Consider the following 25,722-nt stretch of genomic DNA (forward strand, 5'->3'; position numbering starts at 1 on the left):
TTTTCTATTATACATTGTTATCCATCTTATTCAGTATTACTAACAGAACTTGTTTGTTCTAATAGAAGTTCTGATTTTTCGATATGGTTTTGCAAGTATCTTTTAAACACCTTCCAGTCCCTATCTATCTTCTTTTTTGAGATCCTTCCAATTTCTCCCACTGTTTTGGATATATTGTAGTACTCCAATAATTTGGCAAGCCACTCTATTTTTGTCGGTACAATACCACTTTTCCAGTTTTTCGCAATCAATAGCCTTGCGGGTACTGTTGCGTATAAATATAAGGTCTTGTCTTCTTCCTTTAGGCTTCCTGGTACTATTCCCAATAGAAAACCTGGTGTTTTCCTAAATGAATATCTAAACTTTTTTTTCATTTCGTTATATATTATTTCCCAAAATTGTTTGATGTTTAAACAATTCCACCATATATGTATCATAGTACCTTTTTCAGTGTTGCATCGCCAGCAGACATCGCTACAATTTTTATTCATTTTTGTTATTCTTTCAGTTGTTAAATACCATCTATGTTGTATTTTGAGGTAATTTTCTTTCAGTATATAACATATAGTGAATTTCATATCTTCTTTCCACAATTTTCCCCATTGTTCAAACATAATATTTTTCCCAATATCTTGCGCCCATTTAATCATTGATGCTTTAACCAATTCATCCTTTGTTTCCCACTCTAAGATCAGATTATACAATTTAGATATTTTTTTATTTTTCTTGTATTAAATATTTATTGAATTTTGATATTTCTTTTTCAAATCCTAACTTTTTGTCTTTCGCTAATCTATACTTAATTTGAATATATTGGAACCAATCACTAATATGAGCTTTAATTTCTGTATAATCCTTTAATTCCAATTCTCTGTTTTCTTCCTTTAATACAGTTTTATAGGTAACCCAATTTTCTTTCATATTTAATTTTTTCACTGCGACAATTTCTGCTGGCGATGCCCACCAGGGAGTTTTCGGTTCTAGGAGTCTTTTTATGTTTCTCCCATATTTTATATATACACTTTCTGACTATATGCCCTAGGAAGCCTTTATGTACTTTGACTTTTTCATCTATTAGATAGGCATTGCATCCAAATCTCGTCTCTACTCCCTCTAAATCCAATACATCCGAGTCATCTAATTTGATCCATTCTTTTAGCCAGGTCAGACCCACCGTATCATGATATAACTCCATATCTGGGAGACCAAATCCTCCCCTCTCCTTCTTATCTATCATTATTTTGTGTTTTATTCTTGGTTTTTTCCCTGACCATACAAATTTAGCCAAATCTCTTTTCCAGTTATTAAAACATTTATCTCCTCCTAGTATTGGGATACTTTGAAATAAAAACATCATCCTTGGTAATATGTTCATCTTTATTACCGATATTTTCCCTAGTAAGGAAAGATTTAATTTCCCCCATACTTGCAAGTCATTTTTTATTTCATTCCATGTTTTCCCATAGTTCTCATTACTTAAATCTATAGTGTTTGTTAAATTTATTCCAAGATACCTTATTTTCTTTTTAATTTCCAATCCTGTAATTTCTTGTAATATCACTTTATCTTTTTCTTCCATATTTTTCACTAGTATTTTGGTTTTCCCATAGTTTAATTTGAATCCTGCTAATCTGCCATATTCGTTTATGCATTCCAATATTCTAGGTGTACATTGTAGGGGATTTTCTGTTGTGATCATAACATCATCTGCAAAGGCTATTGTATCTTTTTTCACCAACTGCTATTCCTCTTATTTGGTTGCCCTGCCTTATTTTCTTTATAATAGTATTAGAGGTTCCATTAAACAACATTGGGGATAGGGGGCATCCTTGTCTTGTACCTTTAAAGATGTTGATTTCTTCTCCAAACTCTCCATTAATTATAATTTCTCCATTAATTATAATTTTTGCTTTCTGTTGGTCATATATTGCATTTATACCTTTTTGGAATTTTTCACCTAGACACAATTCTTTTAATAGTTTTTTCATAAATTCCCATGAGATTTTATCGAAAGCCTTCTCCTCATGGATTGAAATCAGGGCTGCTTGTTTATCGCTTCTTACTTGTAGATATTCCATTATGTCTATTATATTTCTAATATTATCCTTTATCTGTCTACCTTCCACAAATCCAGCCTGATTTTTATGTACTATTTTTCCTATAATTTTTTTCAACCTGTTAGCCAATAATCCTGCATAAATTTTATAATCCGAATTTAACAATGAAATGGGTCTATAATTTGAGACAGATTCCAAATCCGTACCTTGTTTTGGCAGGAGCGTTATATACGCTTGAGTCAAAGAGTCTGGAATATTCCCCTTCTCTACTGCTTCCTCTATTACTTCTTTTAGTGGGTCGATTAATTCATTTAACATTTCTTTGTAGTATTCTGCTGGTATGCCATCTGGACCTGGGGATTTCCCTATTTTTAATTTTTGAATTGATTCCTTAATTTCTACGGTTGATATTGGTTCATTTAATAATTTGTGGTCTTCTTCTGCTACCTCTATTAATTTATTTTTCTTTATATATTCCTCTTTCTTCTATTGGCACTTCATCTTTTTGATATAATTTTTTGTACTATTTTTCAATTTCTTTTTTAATTTCTGTCATATCCCTTACTGTCCTCTCTTCTACTTTTATTTTATTTATTAATTTTTCATTTCTTTGTTTCTTTAATTGCCAGACAAGGATCTTGCCTGGTTTATTTGCCCATTCAAAATTTTTATATTTCCAAAATTTGATTTGTTGTTCTACCTCCTGTTCTATAATATTATTATATTCTACTCTCAGTAATTTAATTTCTTGATTTAATCTCTCTTTATTTTTGCTTGCATAGGCCAATTTTTCCTTCCTTTTAATTTCTTCTAAAAGCTCCTTTTTCTTTTTTTCTTTATTCTTATATGCTATTGAGTTTTGTTGTATGAAATATCCCCTAACAACTGCCTTCCCAGCATCCCACACTGTTTTAACATCTGTCCCTTTCCTCCAATTGTTTTCAAAATATTCCTTCATCAACTTTCTGGCTCCTTGTATTACTTTTTCATTTTTTAATAAGAAAACATTCATTCTCCACCTTTCCCCCCTTTCTCCTCTTTTCCTTTAAGAGTTAATGATACTGGATTGTGATCTGTAAGTGTTTTTGGTAATATTTTGGCATTCTCTGCTTCAATTGTCATATCGTTAGTAATCCATATACTGTCAATTCGACTATACAATTTTTTTGGTTCTGAGAAATATGTGAACTCCTTTTCGACAGGATAGTTATATCTCCATATATCCACTAAATCAAAAATCTTTACCATTTCCATAAAGCTTTTTGGCAACTTCCCTTCATTTCCCCCCTCTTCTTCTGTGATCTATCCAATTCTGGTTCCATTACTCCATTTAAATCCCCTAACACAATAATTCTCATATCTATATATTCCATTAATAATGATCTTACTTTAACATAGAATTCTGATTTTCTTTTATTTGATCCATAGATTCCCGCTACCACAATTGGTTCCCCCTCTAGTGATATTTTGACTATTACAATCCTCCCCTCTTTATCTTCATATAACAATTCTGGTTCATATTTGCTTTTAACATACATTCCAACCCCCCCTCTTTTTTCTTACATCAGATTTGATGAATTCTTCCCCTAACTTTGGTTTAACCAATAGTCTTTTATGCTTAGTATTGATGTGGGTTTCTTGTAAACAAACAAGGTCCCACTTCTGCCTCTCTAAGATACATTCTATTTTCTGCCTCTTCCTCCTATTATTTAAACCATTTACGTTCCAAGATAACAATTTAAATTTCATTCTACAGTGGTGCCTCGCAAGACGAAATTAATTCGTTCCGCAATTCTCTTCGTCTTGCGGTTTTTTCGTCTTGCGATGCACGGTTTCCCATAGGAATGCATTGAAAATCAATTAATGCGTTCCTAGGGAAACCGCCTTCAGACCAGGTCCGGGGACAGTCTGTCCCCGGACCTCTTCTGAAGGCTTGGGGGGGGGACAAGGGCTTTTCTTCCCACCCCCAGCATTTTAAAAAACCCCGGGACAGCGGAGGACTTCTCCGCTGTCTGGGGCGATTTAAAAGCCCCTGGGAAGGCAGGCAGGGGGGACAAAGACTTTCGCCCCCCCCCGCCCGCCTTCAGAAGGTGTCCCCCCCCCACCCTGCTTCGGGGCAGCGTTCCGAAGCGGGGTGGCTGGGGCAGGTGTTCCTGCCCCCCCGCCCGGCTTCGCAGCACCGCTCCGAAGCTCGGCGGTGGGGGCAGGTGTTCCCGCCCCCCCACCCTGCTTCGGGGCAGCGTTCCGAAGCGGGGTGGCTGGGGCAGGTGTTCCTGCCCCCCCGCCCGGCTTCGCAGCACCGCTCCGAAGCTCGGCGGTGGGGGCAGGTGTTCCCTCCCCCCCACCCTGCTTCGGGGCAGCGTTCCGAAGCGGGGTGGCTGGGGCAGGTGTTCCTGCCCCCCGCCCGGCTTCGCAGCACCGCTCCGAAGCTCGGCGGTGGGGGCAGGTGTTCCCTCCCCCCCACCCTGCTTCGGGGCAGCGTTCCGAAGCGGGGTGGCTGGGGCAGGTGTTCCTGCCCCCCGCCCGGCTTCGCAGCACCGCTCCGAAGCTCGGCGGTGGGGGCAGGTGTTCCCTCCCCCCCACCCTGCTTCGGGGCAGCGTTCCGAAGCGGGGTGGCTGGGGCAGGTGTTCCTGCCCCCCGCCCGGCTTCGCAGCACCGCTCCGAAGCTCGGCGGTGGGGGCAGGTGTTCCCTCCCCCCCACCCTGCTTCGGGGCAGCGTTCCGAAGCGGGGTGGCTGGGGCAGGTGTTCCTGCCCCCCCGCCCGGCTTCGCAGCACCGCTCCGAAGCTCGGCGGTGGGGGCAGGTGTTCCCTCCCCCCCACCCTGCTTCGGGGCAGCGTTCCGAAGCGGGGTGGCTGGGGCAGGTGTTCCTGCCCCCCGCCCGGCTTCGCAGCACCGCTCCGAAGCTCGGCGGTGGGGGCAGGTGTTCCCTCCCCCCCCACCCTGCTTCGGGGCAGCGTTCCGAAGCGGGGTGGCTGGGGCAGGTGTTCCTGCCCCCCGCCCGGCTTCGCAGCACCGCTCCGAAGCTCGGCGGTGGGGGCAGGTGTAACCGGGACCTCTTTTGAAGCAAGCGGCTGCGGAGAGAAGCGATCTCCCTGCAGCCGCTTGCTTCAAAAGCTTTTGAAGCAAGCGGCTGCAGGGAGATCGCTTCTCTCCGCAGCCGCTTGCTTCAAAAGAGGTCCCGGACCTGTTTTGAAGCAAGCAGCTGCAAGGAGATCGCTTCTCTCCGCAGCCGCTTGCTTCAAAAGAGGTCCCGGACCTGTTTTGAAGCAAGCGGCTGCAGGGAGATCGCTTCTCTCCGCAGCCGCTTGCTTCAAAAGAGGTCCCGGACCTGTTTTGAAGCAAGCGGCTGCGGGGAGAAGCGCAGCAGCTTGCTTCAAAAGAGGTCGGGGCAGCGGAAAGCGCTTCCCGCTGCCCCCGGACCTCTTTTGAAGCAAGCAGCTGCGGGGAGAAGCGATCTCCCTGCAGCCGCTTGCTTCAAAAGATGTCCGGGAGATCGCTTCTCCGAAGCCGGGCGGGGGGGCAGGAACACCTGCCCCAGCCACCCCGCTTCGGAACGCTGCCCCGAAGCAGGGTGGGGGGGAGGGAACACCTGCCCCCACCGCCGAGCTTCGGAGCGGTGCTGCGAAGCCGGGCGGGGGGCAGGAACACCTGCCCCAGCCACCCCGCTTCGGAACGCTGCCCCGAAGCAGGGTGGGGGGGAGGGAACACCTGCCCCCACCGCCGAGCTTCGGAGCGGTGCTGCGAAGCCGGGCGGGGGGCAGGAACACCTGCCCCAGCCACCCCGCTTCGGAACGCTGCCCCGAAGCAGGGTGGGGGGGAGGGAACACCTGCCCCCACCGCCGAGCTTCGGAGCGGTGCTGCGAAGCCAGGCGGGGGGGCAGGAACACCTGCCCCAGCCACCCCGCTTCGGAACGCTGCCCCGAAGCAGGGTGGGGGGGAGGGAACACCTGCCCCCACCGCCGAGCTTCGGAGCGGTGCTGCGAAGCCGGGCGGGGGGCAGGAACACCTGCCCCAGCCACCCCGCTTCGGAACGCTGCCCCGAAGCAGGGTGGGGGGGAGGGAACACCTGCCCCCACCGCCGAGCTTCGGAGCAGTGCTGCGAAGCCGGGCGGGGGGGCAGGAACACCTGCCCCAGCCACCCCGCTTCGGAACGCTGCCCCGAAGCAGGGTGGGGGGGAGGGAACACCTGCCCCCACCGCCGAGCTTCGGAGCGGTGCTGCGAAGCCGGGCGGGGGGCAGGAACACCTGCCCCAGCCACCCCGCTTCGGAACGCTGCCCCGAAGCAGGGTGGGGGGGAGGGAACACCTGCCCCCACCGCCGAGCTTCGGAGCGGTGCTGCGAAGCCGGGCGGGGGGCAGGAACACCTGCCCCAGCCACCCCGCTTCGGAACGCTGCCCCGAAGCAGGGTGGGGGGGAGGGAACACCTGCCCCCACCGCCGAGCTTCGGAGCGGTGCTGCGAAGCCGGGCGGGGGGCAGGAACACCTGCCCCAGCCACCCCGCTTCGGAACGCTGCCCCGAAGCAGGGTGGGGGGGAGGGAACACCTGCCCCCACCGCCGAGCTTCGGAGCGGTGCTGCGAAGCCGGGCGGGGGGCAGGAACACCTGCCCCAGCCACCCCGCTTCGGAACGCTGCCCCGAAGCAGGGTGGGGGGGAGGGAACACCTGCCCCCACCGCCGAGCTTCGGAGCGGTGCTGCGAAGCCGGGCGGGGGACGGGAACACCTGCCCCAGCCACCCCGCTTCTCTCCGCAGCCGCTTGCTTCAAAAGAGGTCCGGGGGCAGCGGGAAGCGCTGCCCCCGGACCTCTTTTGAAGCAAGGGGCGGTGGGGAGAAGCGATCTCCCCGCCGCCCCTTGCTTCAAAAGAGAAGACCCGCTGTCCCCGGGGCAAGCTTCGTTTTGCGAAGCAAGCCCATAGGGAACTTCGTCTTGCGAGGCAACTCGAAAACGAAAAAACCTTTCGTTTTGCGAGTTTTTCGTCTCGCGAGGCGTTCGTCTTGCGGGGTACCACTGTATATTAGTTAAAAAATTATAAAGTTAGTGGAAAGAGTTTAAATTATCTGCAGTGGTAAAGGAGAAGGGTTTTGTAATAGTTATTGGTCTGATTCTTTACCACTGGCGTAGTTCTTTATCCTTCCACCCTTTGCTGAGCTCTTTCTTCTTCTTCCGCCTCATCCGATAGCTCTCCCTTTTCTTCCTTCCTCATTTCTTCCTTCGCTTTTCCCACCTCCTAATTCTCCTCTATACTTCCTCCAAAACATATCTGCTTCCTCAAATGTCTCAAATCGTCTTCTTTTTCCTTTGAAGTTGAAGGAAATCCCCACTGGGTATTCCCATCTGAAGGATATTGATTTGGCCCTTAGTGCTTTTGTTAGAAATTGGAATTGCTGTCTCTTTTTTAACAGCCTAGGTGGGACTTCTCGTAAAATTATTATTTCCTTTCCATCTATGGTTAATTTGTTCTTACTCTTTACTTGGAGGATCTTATCTTTCATCCAATTCGATGTGAATACAATGATGCAGTCTGCCGGCCATTTGTTCATTTTTGCTTTTCTTGAGTTCACTCTGAAGATTTTCTCTGTCTGTTCTATTATGCCTTTTTCCTGTAGATGTAGCCACTTTGCTAAAGTTTCAGTCATCTTCTTCCAAATATCCTCCTTCTCCTCTTCTGGAACATTTCTGAATCTCAATGTCTTCTCTTTAATCTGCATCTGTATCATTGCTAGCACATCACCAGTAGCTTCCTGGACTGCTTTTTGTTCCTTCGTCTCCTTTTTCAATTTGTCCATTTCTCTTCTTTGTTCCCTTTGTTCTTTGCTAATTTTCTTCACCATCTCATCCATTTGTTGATTCTTATTCTTAATTTCTTGTACTTTCTTATCTGTCTCCTTCATTCCTTCTAAGACTTCTGTTAATTTTTCCTTTATTTCTTCATTTTCTTTTTCATTTTTTTCATTGTGTTTTCTAATTTTTCTAATTTCCCATCAATTGTATTGATTTTTTCTTCCAGCTCTTTTCTCAATCCTCCCACGTCCAATTTCAAACTAATAATAAGCTCCCTCAAATCCATTTCTTCAAGGCCTGAGTTTCTTCTTAATTGTTGCTGTTGACTTCCAGTTCCAGTCTGTTTTTTAATTGCATGAGACATTTTGCGTTCTCATTTTCAACCACCAGATGTCCTTCTATTCCTCCAATTTTCCTTTATTACTGCTTATCCTACTTTGTCCACTGGGTGTCACTGGGTTCTTATTTACTCAACTTGCCAGGTTCTGCCCTCCTTTAATCCTCTCTTTCACTATTTTGTCTTCGTCACTTCCTCCTTCTTCCTCCTTCTTGATTACTCAGCGTCTTCAGACCTTTGACGCCATCTTATCTTATCTGTGAAATTCCCCTCCTTTCCCCCACAGCGTTCCTTATTCCTTTGTCCTTATCGTTCCTTCAAGGACATTCAGTTTCAAAGCAGCTGCTCTACTCCACCCAGCTCCAACAGGCAGCCTGCACCGCTTTGCACTTTGTAGTAAGTCCATTTCAGATAGTGTGCTTTTCAAATAGTTTAATTGCAATCTGAGTGATTTCTTTACACTCTCTCCATATTTTTTCCGTTCTTCTGTCTTCCCTTTACTTTTGTGGTAGCATTACTTCTCCTCTGCTATTTTTACTCTTGATCTTGTTTTGGGTTTACTCACTCCGTGAGGGATTTCCCCCCCCCCCCGAGTTCCCTTTCCCCCCCTTGTCTTATTTCCTTTTAGGTTTTGTTACTGCTGCTACCACTTTACGTTTATTTTAATATAGAAATAGATATTTTACCATCTTGTCGCTGCTTCAGTGATGTGAGGCTTTTCACCGGTCTGTTTGACGTTCTTCTCTGTGCCTGGATTCCCCCCCCCCACCTCAGCCGTTTTTTCTTCAGCGAGGGGTGCCAGGACTCCAAAGAGACACTGCCGAAGTTCCTTTGACTTGAGCTTCCTTCCAAGCCTTTTCAGGGGTCGTTTAGCCAAACGTTGCCCCTCACAGTACCGGTGTATGCTCCAACCTGCTTACTGCAGTCAGAGCTCACACTGTTGCAGCTGTGGTAAAAGCAGAAGTCCCCTCCTGTACATTTGATTCCAAGTAAGTTAACACAATGAGAGGGCAGGAAAAGGAAAACAACTAAGAAAGGGAGAGTAGACTTAGATTCCCAGCGATGGAGACCCTTAGTTAATCTCAATTAAATGAATACTCGGATCCTATGGATGACTACTCAGAAGGTCCATTTATTTTAATGGGACTTACACACACGTAAGCACACACAGGACTGCAACTTTTACATTTCTGTGTTGATTTGGAATGAAAATCAGTTTTATCAGAGCCAGTGTGGTGTAGTGGTTAAGAGCGGTAGTCTCGTAATCTGGGGAACCGGGTTCGCATCTCCACTCCTCCACATGCAGCTGCTGGGTGACCTTGGGCCAGTCACACTTCTTTGAAGTCTCTCAGCCCCACTCACCTCACAGAGTGTTTGTTGTGGGGGAGGAAGGGAAAGGAGATTGTTAGCTGCTTTGAGACTCCTGAAGGGGAGTGAAAGGCGGGATATCAAATCCAAACTCTTATTATTATTATTATTATTTAGTTTCTTTTTAAAAAGATAATTGGTGATGAAGACTTGCTGTCTTGGTCAGTATCAACCACAGGCTTCACTGAAGAGAGAAAAGCCAGAAATCAGAGAGAGGATATAAGGTTCAAAAGTTTGACCAATGTGTATTAAAAAGAATAGCATGCCTACACCTCAGTGTGCGTTGCGTGGTGAGATGCTAGCATGATTAAGTGAAAATCAAAGTGAAAATCTGAGAGTGGGTCCCAGGTTCCTGGTTGGGAGTCAGAGGTGGGTCTTGGGTCTGGACTGGTTGAAGATCACTGTGCTAGTGCAACTGTTGCATTGGATTCCTATGTTGCATAGCATGAAAACTCACCTGTCTGCTAGCACAAGAGGATGCAGAACATTAGATACAACCCTTTATATTTTCATACATGACATTGCCTATTACTGTGACATACAATAAACATCATTAAAGAACCAACTCTGCTGCAAATGAGGGGAAATGGAAGTACTCACTGCAAGATGGAGAGTTGTCCAGCAGGGAATATGGCCTTTTGGTAGCCTTGGCATCAGGCACTAATTCAAATGATGGCATCTTGCCAATGTCAATCCCTTCAGCCATATGGAGAATTTTCTCCATAACTTTGGGGCCATACCTGCATTTAAGTGAAGGAAGGTTCGAGTAATAAATCATCATTACAAAACTCTCCTTACTGCTCTACTCCGACCTCTGGCTACTTAAGTGGGTGCCCTGTCATACCAAGAGTTGTGTGGGTACAACACCTTCCCACACCTTTTCCCAGTTGGAATGAAATATAATGTGAAATCCAAAAACACAGGAAGCTGCCTTATTCAGAGTCAGCCCACAGGTCCACCTAGCTCAGTACTGTCCATACTTGGGATAGTCAATGTGGTGCCCTCCAGATGCTGTTGGACTCCAGCTGGCTGGGACTCCTGGGAATTGTAGTCCAGCAACATCTGAAGGTTGACCGGCTGGGAAAGTCTGCCCTTGGCAAAAGAAGGGGAGCCATTACACTAAGAAGGGGAACCTTACACTATGATATAAAACTGGCACCTGCTTCCAGTTAAAATGCAAACAACATCCAGAATATCCAGATATGCTGGCATAGGTCCTGCCTTTGGCGCACATGTGTGCCGAAGAAACATGTGTCTGCACTGTCATTAATGCGTTACAGAACAATCCAAACTACAGGAAGCCAACCAGAGTAAATTATGCTGGTGCAAATTTTGGTGTAAATCCAAACTCCATACAGAAGCAGGGCTACTGCCAGCTGAGCTCACTCAAGTCTGGCAGCGGGCAAATGACCCTTTAAAATAATTTGATTGAAGGGGGAAACTTGCTCAGAGTTCCCTAGGACCCAAATCTCCCTGTCACGAGGCAGGGTCAGTCTGGAGAGAGTGGGGTGGCCCATTTCCTAGGGAGGATCTGTGATTTGGACCTTCCTTGACCAGCCAGTGGGAGGGACAATCCAAGTCTAAGTGACTGCCCTCCAGGATCCCCAGGGAAGTTTGATTCAACACTACCCTTTTTGCTAGTGTAAGTACCACTGGGTTGTGAGGTCACATAACTGAGCTGAATGGGATTTGGAATAGGGGCAAGTCTCCTGAACCATCCTGCCCCCACCACACCCCCAGAATGCTTCTTTTTGGGGACCTACCTGGGTCATTCCACATCAAGTGATTCAACTTTTATACCTCATGTAATTCAATTTTCTTAATATCGTTCATATGCTAGTTTAACACCTGGACAGCAGGTGGGGATGTGGCAGCATTTGTTTGTTTGTTTTATTGAATTTATATCCCACCCTTCCTCCCAAAACAGCTCAGGACGGCAAACAAGAAGAAACAAAACAATAAAAACAAAAATCTTAAAAACAATCCCAATACAGATGCAAGCTGTGAAAGATCTCAATTTAAAAGGCTTGCTGGAAGTGATAGGTCTTCTGTAGGTACCAAAAAGATAACAGAGAGAGCATCTGTCTAAGATTTAAAAGTTCAAAAGTCCTAATTCTTGTATTGTATGAAACAGACCAGCTCTTTAAGATGGTATCTGCAGGAGGCCCTCACCTTCAAACCACCGTAATTGATGGGGGTGAGACAATCTTTCAGGTGTCCTGGTCCTAAGTTGTGTTGGTGGTAGAGTGTGTTGAACCAAAGTTGAACTGTTTCAGAAGCTTTGCTAACGCCATCTTGGTAGTCAAGATCAGAGTTAGAAACTGAGTTATGAAAGCTAGGAGCTAAATGGCACCTAAAACCTAGGTTATGGGCACAACGGAATGTCTAGGCATGCTTTTTTATAACAAGAATACAAAGCTGAAAATGAATGAACTAAAATATCATGCTCATTTTTCATATGGTCTAGTCCTTCCCCTGCCCACTGCCCTAATAGTCTAAAGAGGGTCTCTTCTCCAGTCTTCAGAGAGTAGCTGGAAGTGGGGAGACAGAAAAAGTCCTCCTTTCCTTTGACTCTGCAGGGTTTTTTGTTTGTTTTTTAAAGAAATATTTATAATTTTCATTTATAACAAATAAACATTTCAACTATAATTATCACATTTCAAACCTCAACTTCCCTCCCTCTCTTTATATGGTTCCTTAAATTTATTTACATATTTCCTTGCATATCCCAGTTATCTCTACTTATTCCTTTATTCATCTGTTTTCATATATGTCACAGAATAACAACAGCAACAACAACAACAACTTATTATTTATACCCCGCCCATCTGGCTAGGTTTCCCAGAAGCTGCAAGTTTTTAACCTCTGCAGTTTTTATCTGAAATTTTAGGCACAGTACTGCGCCCAGAGCTCAGAAACTGCTCACCCTAATGAAATTCCCTGTCAGAAAATACACCTAGAACAATGGGAGTTTTGAACACTGGTCAAGATAACCCCACAATTAATTGGTAGTTGTTGAAGCAATGAGCTCATATATGCATTATTATTATTATTATACAAAAACACAAGAGTACAAAGAAAGAAAATACAACAAAATAGAAACATATATAAACCAGAACTTAACATTACATACATAACACCCTTCACCCACCCATGACTCCCCTCCACCCCATCCCGATTTCTACTGTATATAATCACTCATTTTACATATCTTCTTTGGAAGGGATTGTTTCACTTTTCCATTTGCTAGCTAATACTGTTCTAGCTGCTGCCGTGGCATATAAAACAATTATTTCCTGTCTTGGGGGATATCTTTCCCCAGTAGACCCAGTAGATAGGCCTCAGGTTTCTTTTCTATAAGTGTTCTAAGTATCTTTTTTATTTCCTCATGTATAATGTCCCAAAAGCTTTTTACCTTTTTGCAGCTCCACCAAATGTGAAACATTGTCCCCTCCATTTTTTCACACTTCCAACATAAGTTGGATTTGAGTTTATAAATTTTGGCCAGTTTAGACGGTGTCAAGTATCATCTAAAGAGCATTTTCATCAAGTTCTCTCTAATTGTGTAACAGGCGGTGAACTTTATGTCCACATGCCAGAGTCTTTCCCACTGTTCCAAGTATATTGTATGCCCGATATCCTGGGCCCATCTGACCATGGTTTCCTTCACTTGTTCATCTTTCAAATCCCATTCTAATAGTACATCATAAATTTTGGATAATAGCTTCCTTTTGTTATTTAATAACACCCTTTGTAATTGTGATTCTTCTTCACCAAATCCTTTTTTTAGATCCTGATTAAAGACACTCTTTAACTGGTGGTATTGTAGCCAGCCGGATAGATATTGTTTCATCCCTTCGTATGGTTTTAGCCTCAGTTGTCCTTGATCGCCCCGTAGCAGTTGTTTATAAGTTGTCCAGCTATTATCCATATTTAGTTTTTTCACAGTCATAGAAACTGAGGCCAGAGACTATGGCTGATGTTTAAGACAAATGGAATTATTGGGCTAGGGATAGGCAACTGAGACCCCAATCTGATCTCCATAGGCTTCCTATGTAAGCTTCAGCATAGCTCTTGATCACAAGGATACCCCTCTTCTTTATCACTGATTTTTCAGAGGTCTGGTGTGTCCATTGCTTTTATCACCTAGAGACCCTCTGAAAAGAGCCTCCTTGCTGAGATGACTCACACACTCCAACTGCAGTGTGTAGCTCAAGTGTGTGTGTGTGTGTGTGTGTGTGGCGGGGGAGAACTTTGATCCTACAGATGTTACTGAACTACAACTCCCATCAGCCCCAGGAAGCATGGCCAATGGGCTGGCAGAAGCTATTTTTCAGTGACATCTGGAAGGCCAAAGGCTCCCCACACTAGGGCTGGGTACTATCTGGTTTTCAACATCATGATGTATCAGTAGCTAAATACCGCAATATGCTGATATATCATGATGTCTGGAATGTATCTCGGCTGCTGCTTCTTCCTCCCCACCTTAGGGGAGGAAGAAGCAGCTGAGATACATTTGAAGTGTAGGTGGGTTCCCACGAGGCAAGACACCATAACAGCAAGAATCTTCAATGAACTAACAGAACTGGACAACAGGAGCAAAGCAACTACTTATATACATTTCTGAAGGCCTGGGCCACTCCCACTCCCAACATGATTGGCTGTCTAAACTTCCAAGATGCAAATCATAACACAGAGTTTAAGGTCCAATGACAGAGGCCCAAATCCTGAAATGTTCTGTGATTGGATATCAAGTATTGAATCAGAACACAAGAGCTCAGAATCCTTAGTCCAGACTCAAGCTCAGGCAAACACAGACCACTGAATACATTGTTGCAAATTTTAGGCAGTGGTACCCACTTATGTGGAGACAAAGGATTGACAGACACAGCAATTTGGAGGAAAAAAAGGTGAAGTTTATTGCTGAGCAATAATGGACCCAGTTGGAATCCTTTCCAAAAGACTGGGACCCCAAAGCATTCAAGTTCTGAGGTTAAATACCTGTGTGCAGCATCACAGATCATGAGACAATCATGAGACAATCATGAACGCCAGCAAAACTTAACCAATAAACGCATTCTGTCGGCTCCTGAGCGTGCGCAGAGTACAACTCCCAACTTCTGCTTTGTCTGTACAGTCAAAGTACAGTCTGACCTTTTCCCTAGTTGATGGAACAGGGAATTGAAACTTCAGCTAGGAGGGGATCTCCTGACGATAACTCCCCCGTGCATCTGTTCATGTAGGGGTATTGTGGTTAGCCCTCCCTGTTTCGTGTCCAGAATTAGTCTGGACCAGAGGGGGGAGAGATGTACTAGCATCTTCTGATTTACAGCTTCTCCTTTCTCTAGGGTGCAAGAAAGCACTGGGGGAAAGGTCAAGCCGCTTGCTGTCAGACTAGGCAGAAAGCTTTTTTATGATTCAAATGGATTATAAAAATCACTGTATAGCCCTGGTTATGTCTGAGCATATGTGAATATATTGATAACTGATAACTGATTATATGAATAACTGATTATATGAAAAGCCTAAGGATAATAATCCTCTAGGGTCCTGCTTCAACATAACACTATCACCCAGCCCTAATGAGCAAGCCCCCATACCACTCTGGCAAAATGAAAGCTGGAGGGGCATGGGGGCTTCCTTAAACTGCTTTGTTGGGGGGAGGGAAGCCTCCCCCCCACCCCTCAACTGAGCCAGCCCTCATACTGCACCAGCTGGTGTGAGCTGGGGAGCGGGGACAGGGTCTTCCTCAAAGGCTCAGGCAGGCAGGCAGACGGAACCTTCTCAGGCTCCGTCCGCCTGCCTGTGCCTCTGCCATCTGCAGGCAATTTGAGCTGGGAATACATTGAGGTTCCCCAGCCATCATGATGTATTGCCAGCTCAAAATGTCTAAAATCAGTGTTAGAAACTCAAATATATAAGCTGGATGCCAAATTGCCCCTTAAACCAAGGTTATAGTTGCCAAAGCGGAATACCTAGTTGCCATTTTTTTGTAAGACAGATCTAAAGTTTTATTTTTCAAATGATGGATTGACTGTGATTGATTCTCTGTTTGTTCAGATGACAACCTTGAGGTAGGTTAAGAGATTTGAGAATTTAAAGAGGAGAATGTTCCAAGTTTCCAAGGAAAACAACTGCTTTGCATACAAAATGGCCTCAGTGCAATCTCTGGTGTCTTCAGCAGCAGCAGGTAATGAGAAAATACCCTTTTCTGCCTGAATCCTTGTGAGTCAAAGCAGACAACATTGAGTTAGATGGCCAAATTTGCAAGGCATAAGACTATTTCCTAAGTTCCTAAGCCTGGACAACTTCTGACCCAGCAAAGTGAATGGAGCCAGACAAGCAATGGTTATGACCAGCTTTATTCTTAGCAAATGCAACCTCTTCCCTTTCAGCACTCTTTTTTTTTTTTTTTTTTTTGAGTGGGGGGGCACAGTTTATGGCTGGTAGCAAAACCAGGGACATTTAAACTTAATATTTGAAGGGCTGTGTTCAATGGGTTGTACAGTTGCAATCAAAATTATTCAACCCCCATTGCAAATCAGGTTTATTATCAAAATTTACAAACTTTCAGCTGTTTGCTATCAGCAAATCAAACAAAAGCAATTGAAATAGCTCAGCAGGAAATATTCAAATAAAACAAAATACTAAGATGCTGCAAACACAGTTTTCAATTATTATAAATCAGGAAATGGAATAGAAAATAAAAATGTTAAGGCAAAGGAATTTTGAATTTGCTAATAAATCTGGGAAACTTTTAGCCTGGCAATTGAAAAAGAAACAGGGTCAAAATACCATAAATAAAATAAGAGTGGAGGACAAGATGATAGAGAACCCGAAGGAAATTTAAAAAAGCTTTCATAAATGTTATAGAGAATTATATAAAGTGGAGAAGGAGAACAAAGGAAGAATAGAGAGCTACTTGGAGAATCACAAATTACAGAAGATTCCAATGGAAAAACAAAATTAACTGAGCTCGTTAATAACGATAACTGAAATACAAACTGCAATAAAACAGTTGAAGTCAGGCAAGGCACCAGGACCTGATGGACTTACAGCTAAATACTATAAGATACTGAGTGAGCAACTGACATACCAGTTAAAAATGTTATGAATAATATTTTGACAAATGGTTTGATCCCAAAGACATGGAGAGAGGCCTATATCACTTTGATTCCTAAACAAGATACAGATTTATTGAACATACAGACCTATCTCTTTATTAAATAATGACTATAAGCTTTTTGTCTTTGTCCATGGAGTTTTCTTGGCAGGGATACTGGAGTGGCTTGCCGGTTCCTGCTCCAGGTGGATCACGTTTGGTCAAAACTCTCCACTATGAGAGTTATGGTGAATTATGGTGCTGGAGGAGACTCTTGAGAGTCCCATGGACTGCAAGAAGATCAAACCTCTCCATTCTGAAGGAAATCAGCCCTGAGCGCTCACTGGAAGGACAGATCGTGAAGCTGAGGCTCCAATACTTTGGCCACCTCATGAGAAGAGACGACTCCCTGGAAAAGACCCTGATGTTGGGAAAGATGGAGGGCACAAGGAGAAGGGGATGACAGAGGACGAGATGGTTGGATAGTGTTCTCGAAGCTACCAGCATGAGTTTGACCAAACTGCGGGAGGCAGTGGAAGACAGTGCCTGGCATGCTCTGGTCCATGGGGTCACGAAGAGTCAGACACGACTAAACGACTAAACAACAACATAAGCTTTTTGCTAATATATTAGCAAACAGATTGAAGGAAACCTTGAAGGAACAAATCCATCAAGACCAAGCTGGCTTTCTTCCTGGTCGACAATTGAAAGACAATGTGAGAAATATAATTGACATAATAGAATATTTGGAGACTAGGAACAATAAGCAAGCAGCTTTGATGTTTATTGATGCTGAAAAAGCTTTTGATAATATATCTTGCTATTTTATGAGGAAAAAATTGGAACTGATGGGTGTAGGGGATCTATTCCTCAAAGGTATAGAAGCTGTATATTCAGAACAAAAGGCAAGATTGATAGTTAATAATGTGTTGACTGAAAATTTTGAAATTTCAAAAGGGACAAGACAGCGATGTCCCTTATCACAGTTATTGTTTATAACGGTCCTAGAGGTCCTGACAAGATTGCTAAGAGAAACACAAACTGTGAAAGGTATAAAGATTGGTGTAAAGGAATATAAATTAAAAGCCTTTGCTGATGACTTGGTTTTACCTTTAGAAGAACCACTGTCCAGTCTAAGTGAAGCACTGGGAAAACTGAAGAATTTGGGAAACTAGCAGGATTTTAGCTTAATAAGGCTTATACAAAAATGATGGTTAAAAATATGACAGAAAGAAATTGACGAAATGCAATTTAAAACAGGAATTATGGTGGTTAAAAAAGTTAAATATTTAGGAATATGGTTAACATAAAAAATATATAAATTTATTTAAAGACATTTTTTTTACCTGTATGGAAAGATATTAAAAAAGATTTAGAAGTGTGGGGAATATTGAAACTGTATTTTGGGGGAAGAATTTCAGCTGTGAAGATGAATGTGATACCTAAAATGTTATTTTTATTTCAGACGATCCCTGTGATCAGAGGGGTGGGACAATTCAAAGAGTGAAAGAAAGTTTTATCAAGATTTATCTGGCAAGGGAAAAAACCTAGGATAAAGTATAAACTTCTTACTGATAAAAAGAGGGGGGGGATTTTCCCTGCCAGGTTTGAAATTATACTATGAAGTGTCCTGCCTCTGCTGGTTGAGAGAGTGGATGATGTTGGAGAATACGGATCTATTAGATCTAGAGGTTTATGGCAATAGATTTGGGTGGCACGCATATTTATGGTATGATAAAGTCAAAGTACACAGAGGATTTTTGAACCACACGATAAGGAAATCTATATATGAAGTTTGGGTAAGATATAAAGATTTATTAGAACGAAAAACAACTTGGTGGCTATCTCCAATGGAAGCAATTTCAGTTAAAAGATTAAATATGAAAGGAAAATGGGCCACCTATTGTCACGGGGCTGCCAGCGAATGCCCTGGAGCTGAGGGAGGGGGAAGAACAGGAGCCTTTAGAAAAGACAGGAGAGGGAGAGGAGGACAAGCAAGCGGAAGGAACTCAAGCGGCGAGGACGCTCCCGGATGCTGGAGAGCAGCAACACCACACGAACAGTTCAGGGACAGGGGGAGATTTGATGCCTGTTCCTTCAGCACAGGACAGGAGGGGGTTAAAACGTAGGGAACAAAGAAGGCATTTGGGGCTTCCCAAGCTCCTCTGCTGGAGGAGGAGGTGAAAGCTCCCACTTCCTGGATCTGCTACCAAGGATTCGGACGCGTGAAGCTATGTTCTGTACCTTGTATATATGTATGTAAATAAAGACTGTAAATATATCTCTGAGTGAGCAGAGGTATTTCTTGCGAAAGGCTTCCAGACCCATCACACCTATAGGGAGATTTTGATGGAAACCGATAAAGAGTTTAAAATGAAACCATTTGATGAAGTATGTGATACCTTAACAGGTTGGTTACAATATCATCAAGTACTGTATTTTTTGCTCTATAAGACTCACTTTTTCCCTCCTAAAAAGTAAAGGGCAATGTGGGTGCGTCTTATGGAGCGAATGCACACTGCGCAGATATCCCAGAAGCTAGAACAGCAAGAGGGATTGCTGCTTTCGCTGCGCAGCGATTCCTCTTGCTGTTCTGGCTTCTGGGATTCAGAATATTTTTTTTCTTGTTTTCCTCCTCCAAAAACTAGGTGCGTCTTATGGCCTGGTGCGTCTTATAGAGAGAAAAATACGGTAGATGACATACAGGGGTATTCAACAAAGAAAAAAGGGAAAATGGCTTTGATATTACAAGATCAAAGCTGGAAACCGAATTGTTGGGAGGTAAAAGTAAAATATTATAAAAAATGTACAATTTATTACTAGAATGGCACACAAAAGACGAAGAGGTAAAAGAGGTAATGATAAAATGGGCAAAAGATTTTGGGTATAATATACAATTTGAATCCTGGTCAAAGTTATGGAATGAAGGAAATAACTTTACTGCATGTACGGCATTGAAAGAAAATATAATGAAAATGATGTATAGATGGTATCTAACCCCGACTAAATTAGCTAAAATGTATAGAATGAGAAATAAGAATTGCTGGGAATGTAATGTTAAAGACGGAGATTTTTATCATATGTGGTAAACATGTGATAAAGTCAAATTATTTTGGGGAAACATCTATAATGAGTTTTAAAAAATGTTTTAGTATACTTTTCCAAAAAAACCCCGAAGCGTTCTTGTTGGGTATAATAGGAGGGGAAATACCAAAAATAGACCAGAGGCTATTTATGTATGACATTACGGCAGCCAGAACTTTATTAGCCCAAAAGTGGAAACAGCAAGAACTATCAGCGGTAGAGGAATGGCTGACAAAGATGATGGACTATGCAGAATTAGCAAAGCTGAAGGGGAAAATCCGAAACCAGAGCGACTAAACGTTCCAGAGAGAATGAAGTAAATTCATTCAATACATAAAAACACTAGCAGGACTGCAATAAATCTTGCAATGTTTATTAGAATAATTTTTTTACATTTGATTAAAGTTTAAAAATATATTGAAATAAATGTAGAATTGTGACGATATAAATGTGCAGAAATACGATGTAAGCATGTGAAAACCAGATGACGAGATGGAGGGAAGTAAAGTGGCTCTGCAGAGCCAAAAGTTATGTAAAAGGGAATAAGATGTTATGTGAATGTTAAAAATGGAAAATCAATAAAATATATATTTAAAAAAAGAAAAGAAAAAGAATTTCTGCAAAGCAAAGGAGGGTGGGAAAGCAATTGAAATAGATCAACACATTTTATTGCAAAACACTCACATCTTAGATCTGGAAGGTCATGATTTTAAATTTGGCTGGCATGCATGTCTTTAGTACGGGAAACCTAAAATATATGAGTTTTTTGAATCATGTTATCAGGAAGAATTTGTATAGAGTCTGGAAGAAATTGTCAGTACGCCTTTCAATCGATGTCAGCGACTGGGCTCAATAACTGGTTCTGTCCCAACTGGGCTAGGCGACTGGAGCACTTTCAGAGACCTTCCAATCCTGGAAAACAGGTCCCAGTGCACTGGACCCACAACTGTGCATTGTGAGCACCAGACTCAGCAGAGTATAAATAATGCAGAAGCTAGCTGTAAAGCATAGCTCCTTTTATTTCTAACAGCTACTGCAAACTAAAGAACTACTGGCTTGCATGAGTATTACTTCTCCCACTCAGCCATCTGGTCACTACATAGATAAGACTCTCTCCACACACAGAGTCAGGCAGGCAGTCAGGAGCGGAAGACGAGAAGAGCAGTTTCCGCCCCCTCCTTTCTCAAAACATCAGATCAGGATATTCTTGCAATGGGTGGGCGTGAAAATATAAACAATCTCCCCCTTTTTATACCAACCACTGCAGAATCTAACACATTTGCAATTTATGTACACACACAGCGAGTTGTTCCCTGTTAACAACTTTGGTTAGTGCATCGGCAGGTATTTCTTTCCCTGGCATATAGAACACTTTCACAATTCCTTTCTGGATGCATTCTCTAGCTCGTTGAAGCTTAATTTGTAGATACTTTGTTCTCTGTTTGCATCCTTCAGAGTGGAGCAAAGCTAAACAAGCTTTATTGTCCTGATAGACCTGAATAGGACAAGTAACTTTCACTTTTACATCCTCATACAGTTGTAATAACCACTCTGTGTCCATGAGGGAAAGAGTTAAAGCATTAAGTTCTGCTTCCCAAGAACTCATGCTTACTGTCGCCTGCTTCCTACAAGATCAATCAAAAAGGCATTGATTATACAAGTAGCACACACCTGAAGTGCTTTTGCCATCAATTGCATCACTGCCAAAACTGGCGTCGGCATAAACTTCAAGACCTCCAGATTTTTGGCTAGTAAGCTTCAACCTGTAATGCACAATGCCTTTTAAGTATCTCGCTATGCGTTTCAGCGCCTTCCAGTCTTAAACTGTGGGTTGGTTTGCATGTCTGCTGAGCAGATTTACACTTACAGCAATATCTGGTCTTGTGCACCTTGCTATAAAACTGAGTGAAAATATCGACAGAAATATAAGAACCTGCTGGAAAGGAAAACACCCCTATGGTTATTGCCAATGGAAGCTATTGCAATCAAGAGAATCAACATGGACAGACAGCGGACAACCTATACAGACTTACTGGACCTCTCAGGAAGGGAATCCAGATTGAAACCAAAGGAAGGAATAAGGAGCCAAGTAACAGACTATTTACAGTACCATCAATTGTATGATATGTTTAAACTAGGTAAGAAAAATGGATTTCTGGACCAAAGCTCACAAGAGATTTATTAGAAAATAATGAAAAACTATTGTCTAAATGTATAAGCTACTATTGGAGTGGGAAACAAAAGATGAGCTGGAAAAAGCTTCAATGACTCACTGGGCAACTGATATAGGGCATAATATAGAACTTGACCTCTGGGATAAATTGTGGAAGAAAGATTTGAAATATGCCACAAGGTACACTTTGAAGGGAAATTATATGAAAATGATTCATAGATAATATTTAACACAGAGTAGATTACGTAGTTAAGATGTATAAATCTGAATCTGATTTTTGTTGGAAATGTAAGGAAACAGAATGAACTTTTTTCATATGTGGTGGGCATGCAAAAAAGTTAAAGAATATTAGGAAATGATATGATGAAATGGAAAAAAATGTTTTAAAACAACATTCCCAAAAAAGCCAGAGGCATTCCTGTTAGGAATGGTTCTGAAGCAGGTACCCAGGTGTCAGTAAAAAATATGTATGCGACAACAGCAACTTGGATCTTGTTAGCACCAAAAGGGATGGTCCCTAGTTAGGAGAATTGGCAACTTAAGATGATAGAATATGCAGAAGTAGCAGGTCTTACAAGTAGAATAAGAGAAGAACAGGCATTTAAAGAGGAGAGGAAATTTTTTGTTGAGTATGTGGGAAATAATTGTACACAGTTGCAAAAGCAGGCAGTACTAAGGTAAATTCAACCGTATAACATATTTAAAAGGGATGTAAAATGGGGAAAACTGAAATAGATGAATATACAAGAATATGCAGGAATTATGGGTAAATTAAAAGAACCTTGGAAGGGGAAGGAGGGAAGTTGCTGAATGCATGGGTATAGTGAAAGATGTTAATGTGGTAATGTAAAATCTGAAAACTTTAATAAAAATTATTATTTTAAAAAAATATGAAATAACTAACCACAATGGATGCTTCAAATGGTTTCCCCAAATTCAGCTGAAATTGCAACTTATACAGGCTTTTCCAGTCTCACTATTATTCAACCCCCTGAATAGAATCCCTCACAACAGCACAAATACAACAGGTGTTGTCTCAAGCACACCTGGTGCACCAGCTGTAACACATGAAATACCTGAGCTGACTAGTGGGTCACGGAGTGTCAAATTTGGCTGTATGTTAGAAATATGGCTAACTCAAGAGAATGGTCCAAGAAGGTAAGAGATTGTTGGGCCTTCACAAACAAGGAGCAGGATACAAAAAGATAGTGAAGGCACTGAATGTTCCTAGAGACACTATTGGAAGCATAGTTTGCAAGTTCAAAGTTAAAGGAACAGTGGTCACACTACTTGGATGGGGCAGAAAAAGGAAGCTATCTGCGGCAGCAACCAGATTTCTGAGAAGGCAGGCTGGGAAAAACCCTTGAGTGACTGCAAAAGAGCTGCAGCAAGACTTGGTGGCAGCAGGCACTGAGGTTTCAGTGAGCAAAGTAAAGCACGTAGTAAATGCAGGTGGTTTCCATGCCAGAACTCCAAGACGTACACCACTACTGACCGAAAAACACAAGAAAAGTTGGCTCCAATATGCTCAAAATCATATACATAAGCCACAAAAGTTTTAGGATTCCTGTTTCCAGCGGTGAGAAATGGCTGACTCCCATATGATTGGATCCCAGCCGTGCCGGTAATTCAGAAGAAGAAGAGGAGTTTGGATTTGATATCCCGCCTTTCACTCCCCTTCAGGAGTCTCAAAGCGGCTAACAATCTCCTTTCCCTTCCTCCCCCACAACAAACACTCTGTGAAGTGAGTGGGGCTGAGAGACTTCAAAGAAGTGTGACTGGCCCAAGGTCACCCAGCAGTTGCATGTGGAGGAGCGGAGACTCGAACCCGGTTCCCCAGATTACGAGACTCTTAACCACTACACCACACTGGCTCTCAGGGCTGATATGGGGGTAATTAGCCCTGGCAGACTCCCCAGTGTGGGGGAGGACTGTCTCGTAGACCCGCAGATTGTCTGAGATTGTCAGCTTGCATCAAGGTGCAAGCGGCAGGACACTGGGTCCCAGAGCATGACGCAGCTGGCACTCTCCGATGCCATTCTCATAGCCAGAAATATTTGCTTGATAAAATGATTGGATTTGGAGAATAAACAGACATAGTCTGGACTGAAGAAGACTAAGAAAAAACCTGCAGAACTGTACAGTCCCTGGTGTTTAAGCTTGGATTTCAAAGAGATTCTCATCATGGCGTTTGGATTACGGAGGTGTTTGGTATGTCCTTTTTTTCTTCTTAATATCTACAATTGGTTTTCTATGCCAAACCTCATCAAGAAACTTTTAAAAAAAGAGTACAGATGGACATCTATTTATAATTAAGTATTCAACTGTGCAGCTTTACTCAGACTTGATAAAGATAAAAGAAGAAACAAGATGGCGCTTGTTAATATGACGCAGCACGGAAAAATGAGAATTCCTCCCTTTTTCGAGGGAAGCAGGACATATTTGCTAGCTGACTTTGTAATGACATGAGATAACAATTTTGGACACCATATAGTGCAGCTGTTTGCAGAAGTTTTTCATTATGAGCGAGAGAGAAGGCTGAATGGATGTCTAGCAGCCCCCCTTGTAGGGCCCAAAGGGTGGGATTGTGTGGTCTCCGAGAGGCTGATCGATCGCCAAATGACTTATATCTGTGGAATACAGTTCATTTACATTGCAATATTGCAAACAGTATGCTCAACAATTTACAGTAACAACTTAACAACGTGGAAGCTACTATGTTATTAAATCTCAAACGAAAAGTTTGGACAACAGCCCGGATTGGAATGATTTAACAATTTGGGAGTTGCTGCGTCATTAAACTTCAGACAATAGACTTGGACAACAGCCCGGATTGGAAGATTGGAATGGAGTCAGGGAAAGCTGCGCTGGCAAATAGACAGTTGAAAAAAAATATATACACAAATAAAGCTGTATTCGATGGACGAAAGGATATATGATTTCTCACATGACTGAGAATCGCAGAGCCAGGGACGGAGAACTTTAAAGGGTTAAGATCGGGATGTGGAAAACATGAAAACAACAAGAGGCAGGATCGAAGATATTGGAGATACACTTCAAAGGTCCAGACTATGGGGAGCCCCCCCCAAAAAATATTAATAATTTGGATGGTAATTTGGTCATTTTTTATGTTAGTTTATTGTTTTTAATTGGCTTATGATATGAATATGTTAATTGGCTGTTTTTATTGGAAAATCAATAAAAATGATTTTAAAATAGTAATAATACAACATTCCTTGTTTCCCTAGAGTGGACACAGATGGGGGGGGGGGTATTCCAGCCGCCATCCCTCCTCTCTTTTGCCACTCTCTTCCATTTTGGCCACTGCTCCTGATGCTGTCTGCTGGCTCTGTGCCAGCAGCACATCGGCCCATCCTTACAAGGATGTAAGCCACACTGTATCTGTAACTACAAGCTAAAGGCTGCCTTCAGGGATCATACTGTGAACTGAATGTGAGTAAACTTCATTACTTATAAGGAAAAAAGAAATAAAAGACACAAGTCTTTAAGGGATCTTACCAGGAATATACTCCAAACTGGGCATGCCAGATTGGATTCCTTAACTAAAGAGATTCAAATTAATCTGCGAACTAGCTTTCTGCTGTGTGAAGGGGAATGAGATCTGAGATTTATATCTATATCACTCACTAGCATGAGTGAGGAAGGATAATATTTAATCAATATATCCTCTCCTACTGTCCACAACATTCCCACAGAAACGTCATGCCATCTGTGAGTAAGCTGAAGCTTGGGCATCTTTGGATTTTCCAACAAGACAGTGATCCCAAGCATACCTCAAATTTCACCAAGGGTGGGT

At 42.8% G+C, this 25,722-nt stretch overlaps 1 protein-coding gene and 1 long non-coding RNA gene across 2 annotated transcripts in view; both read right to left on the reverse strand.

The window, feature by feature from the left end:
* LOC310697712 overlaps positions 1-25,722 on the reverse strand; it is a 1,172,922-nt gene that overhangs the window by 105,207 nt on the left and 1,041,993 nt on the right. The gene's annotated exons all lie outside the window — the stretch shown is intronic.
* Positions 1-25,722, reverse strand: part of LOC310697664 (NF-kappa-B-repressing factor-like) — a 37,595-nt gene that overhangs the window by 8,423 nt on the left and 3,450 nt on the right. The window contains exon 2 of the mRNA XM_083484342.1: positions 10,147-10,286. Coding sequence (XP_083340468.1) covers positions 10,147-10,286 — 140 coding nt within the window. The remainder of the gene's footprint in view (positions 1-10,146; positions 10,287-25,722) is intronic.

The sequence above is a fragment of the Podarcis liolepis genome (assembly GCF_965112155.1).
Source record: "Podarcis liolepis genome assembly, chromosome: W".
Taxonomy (NCBI): domain Eukaryota; kingdom Metazoa; phylum Chordata; class Lepidosauria; order Squamata; family Lacertidae; genus Podarcis; species Podarcis liolepis.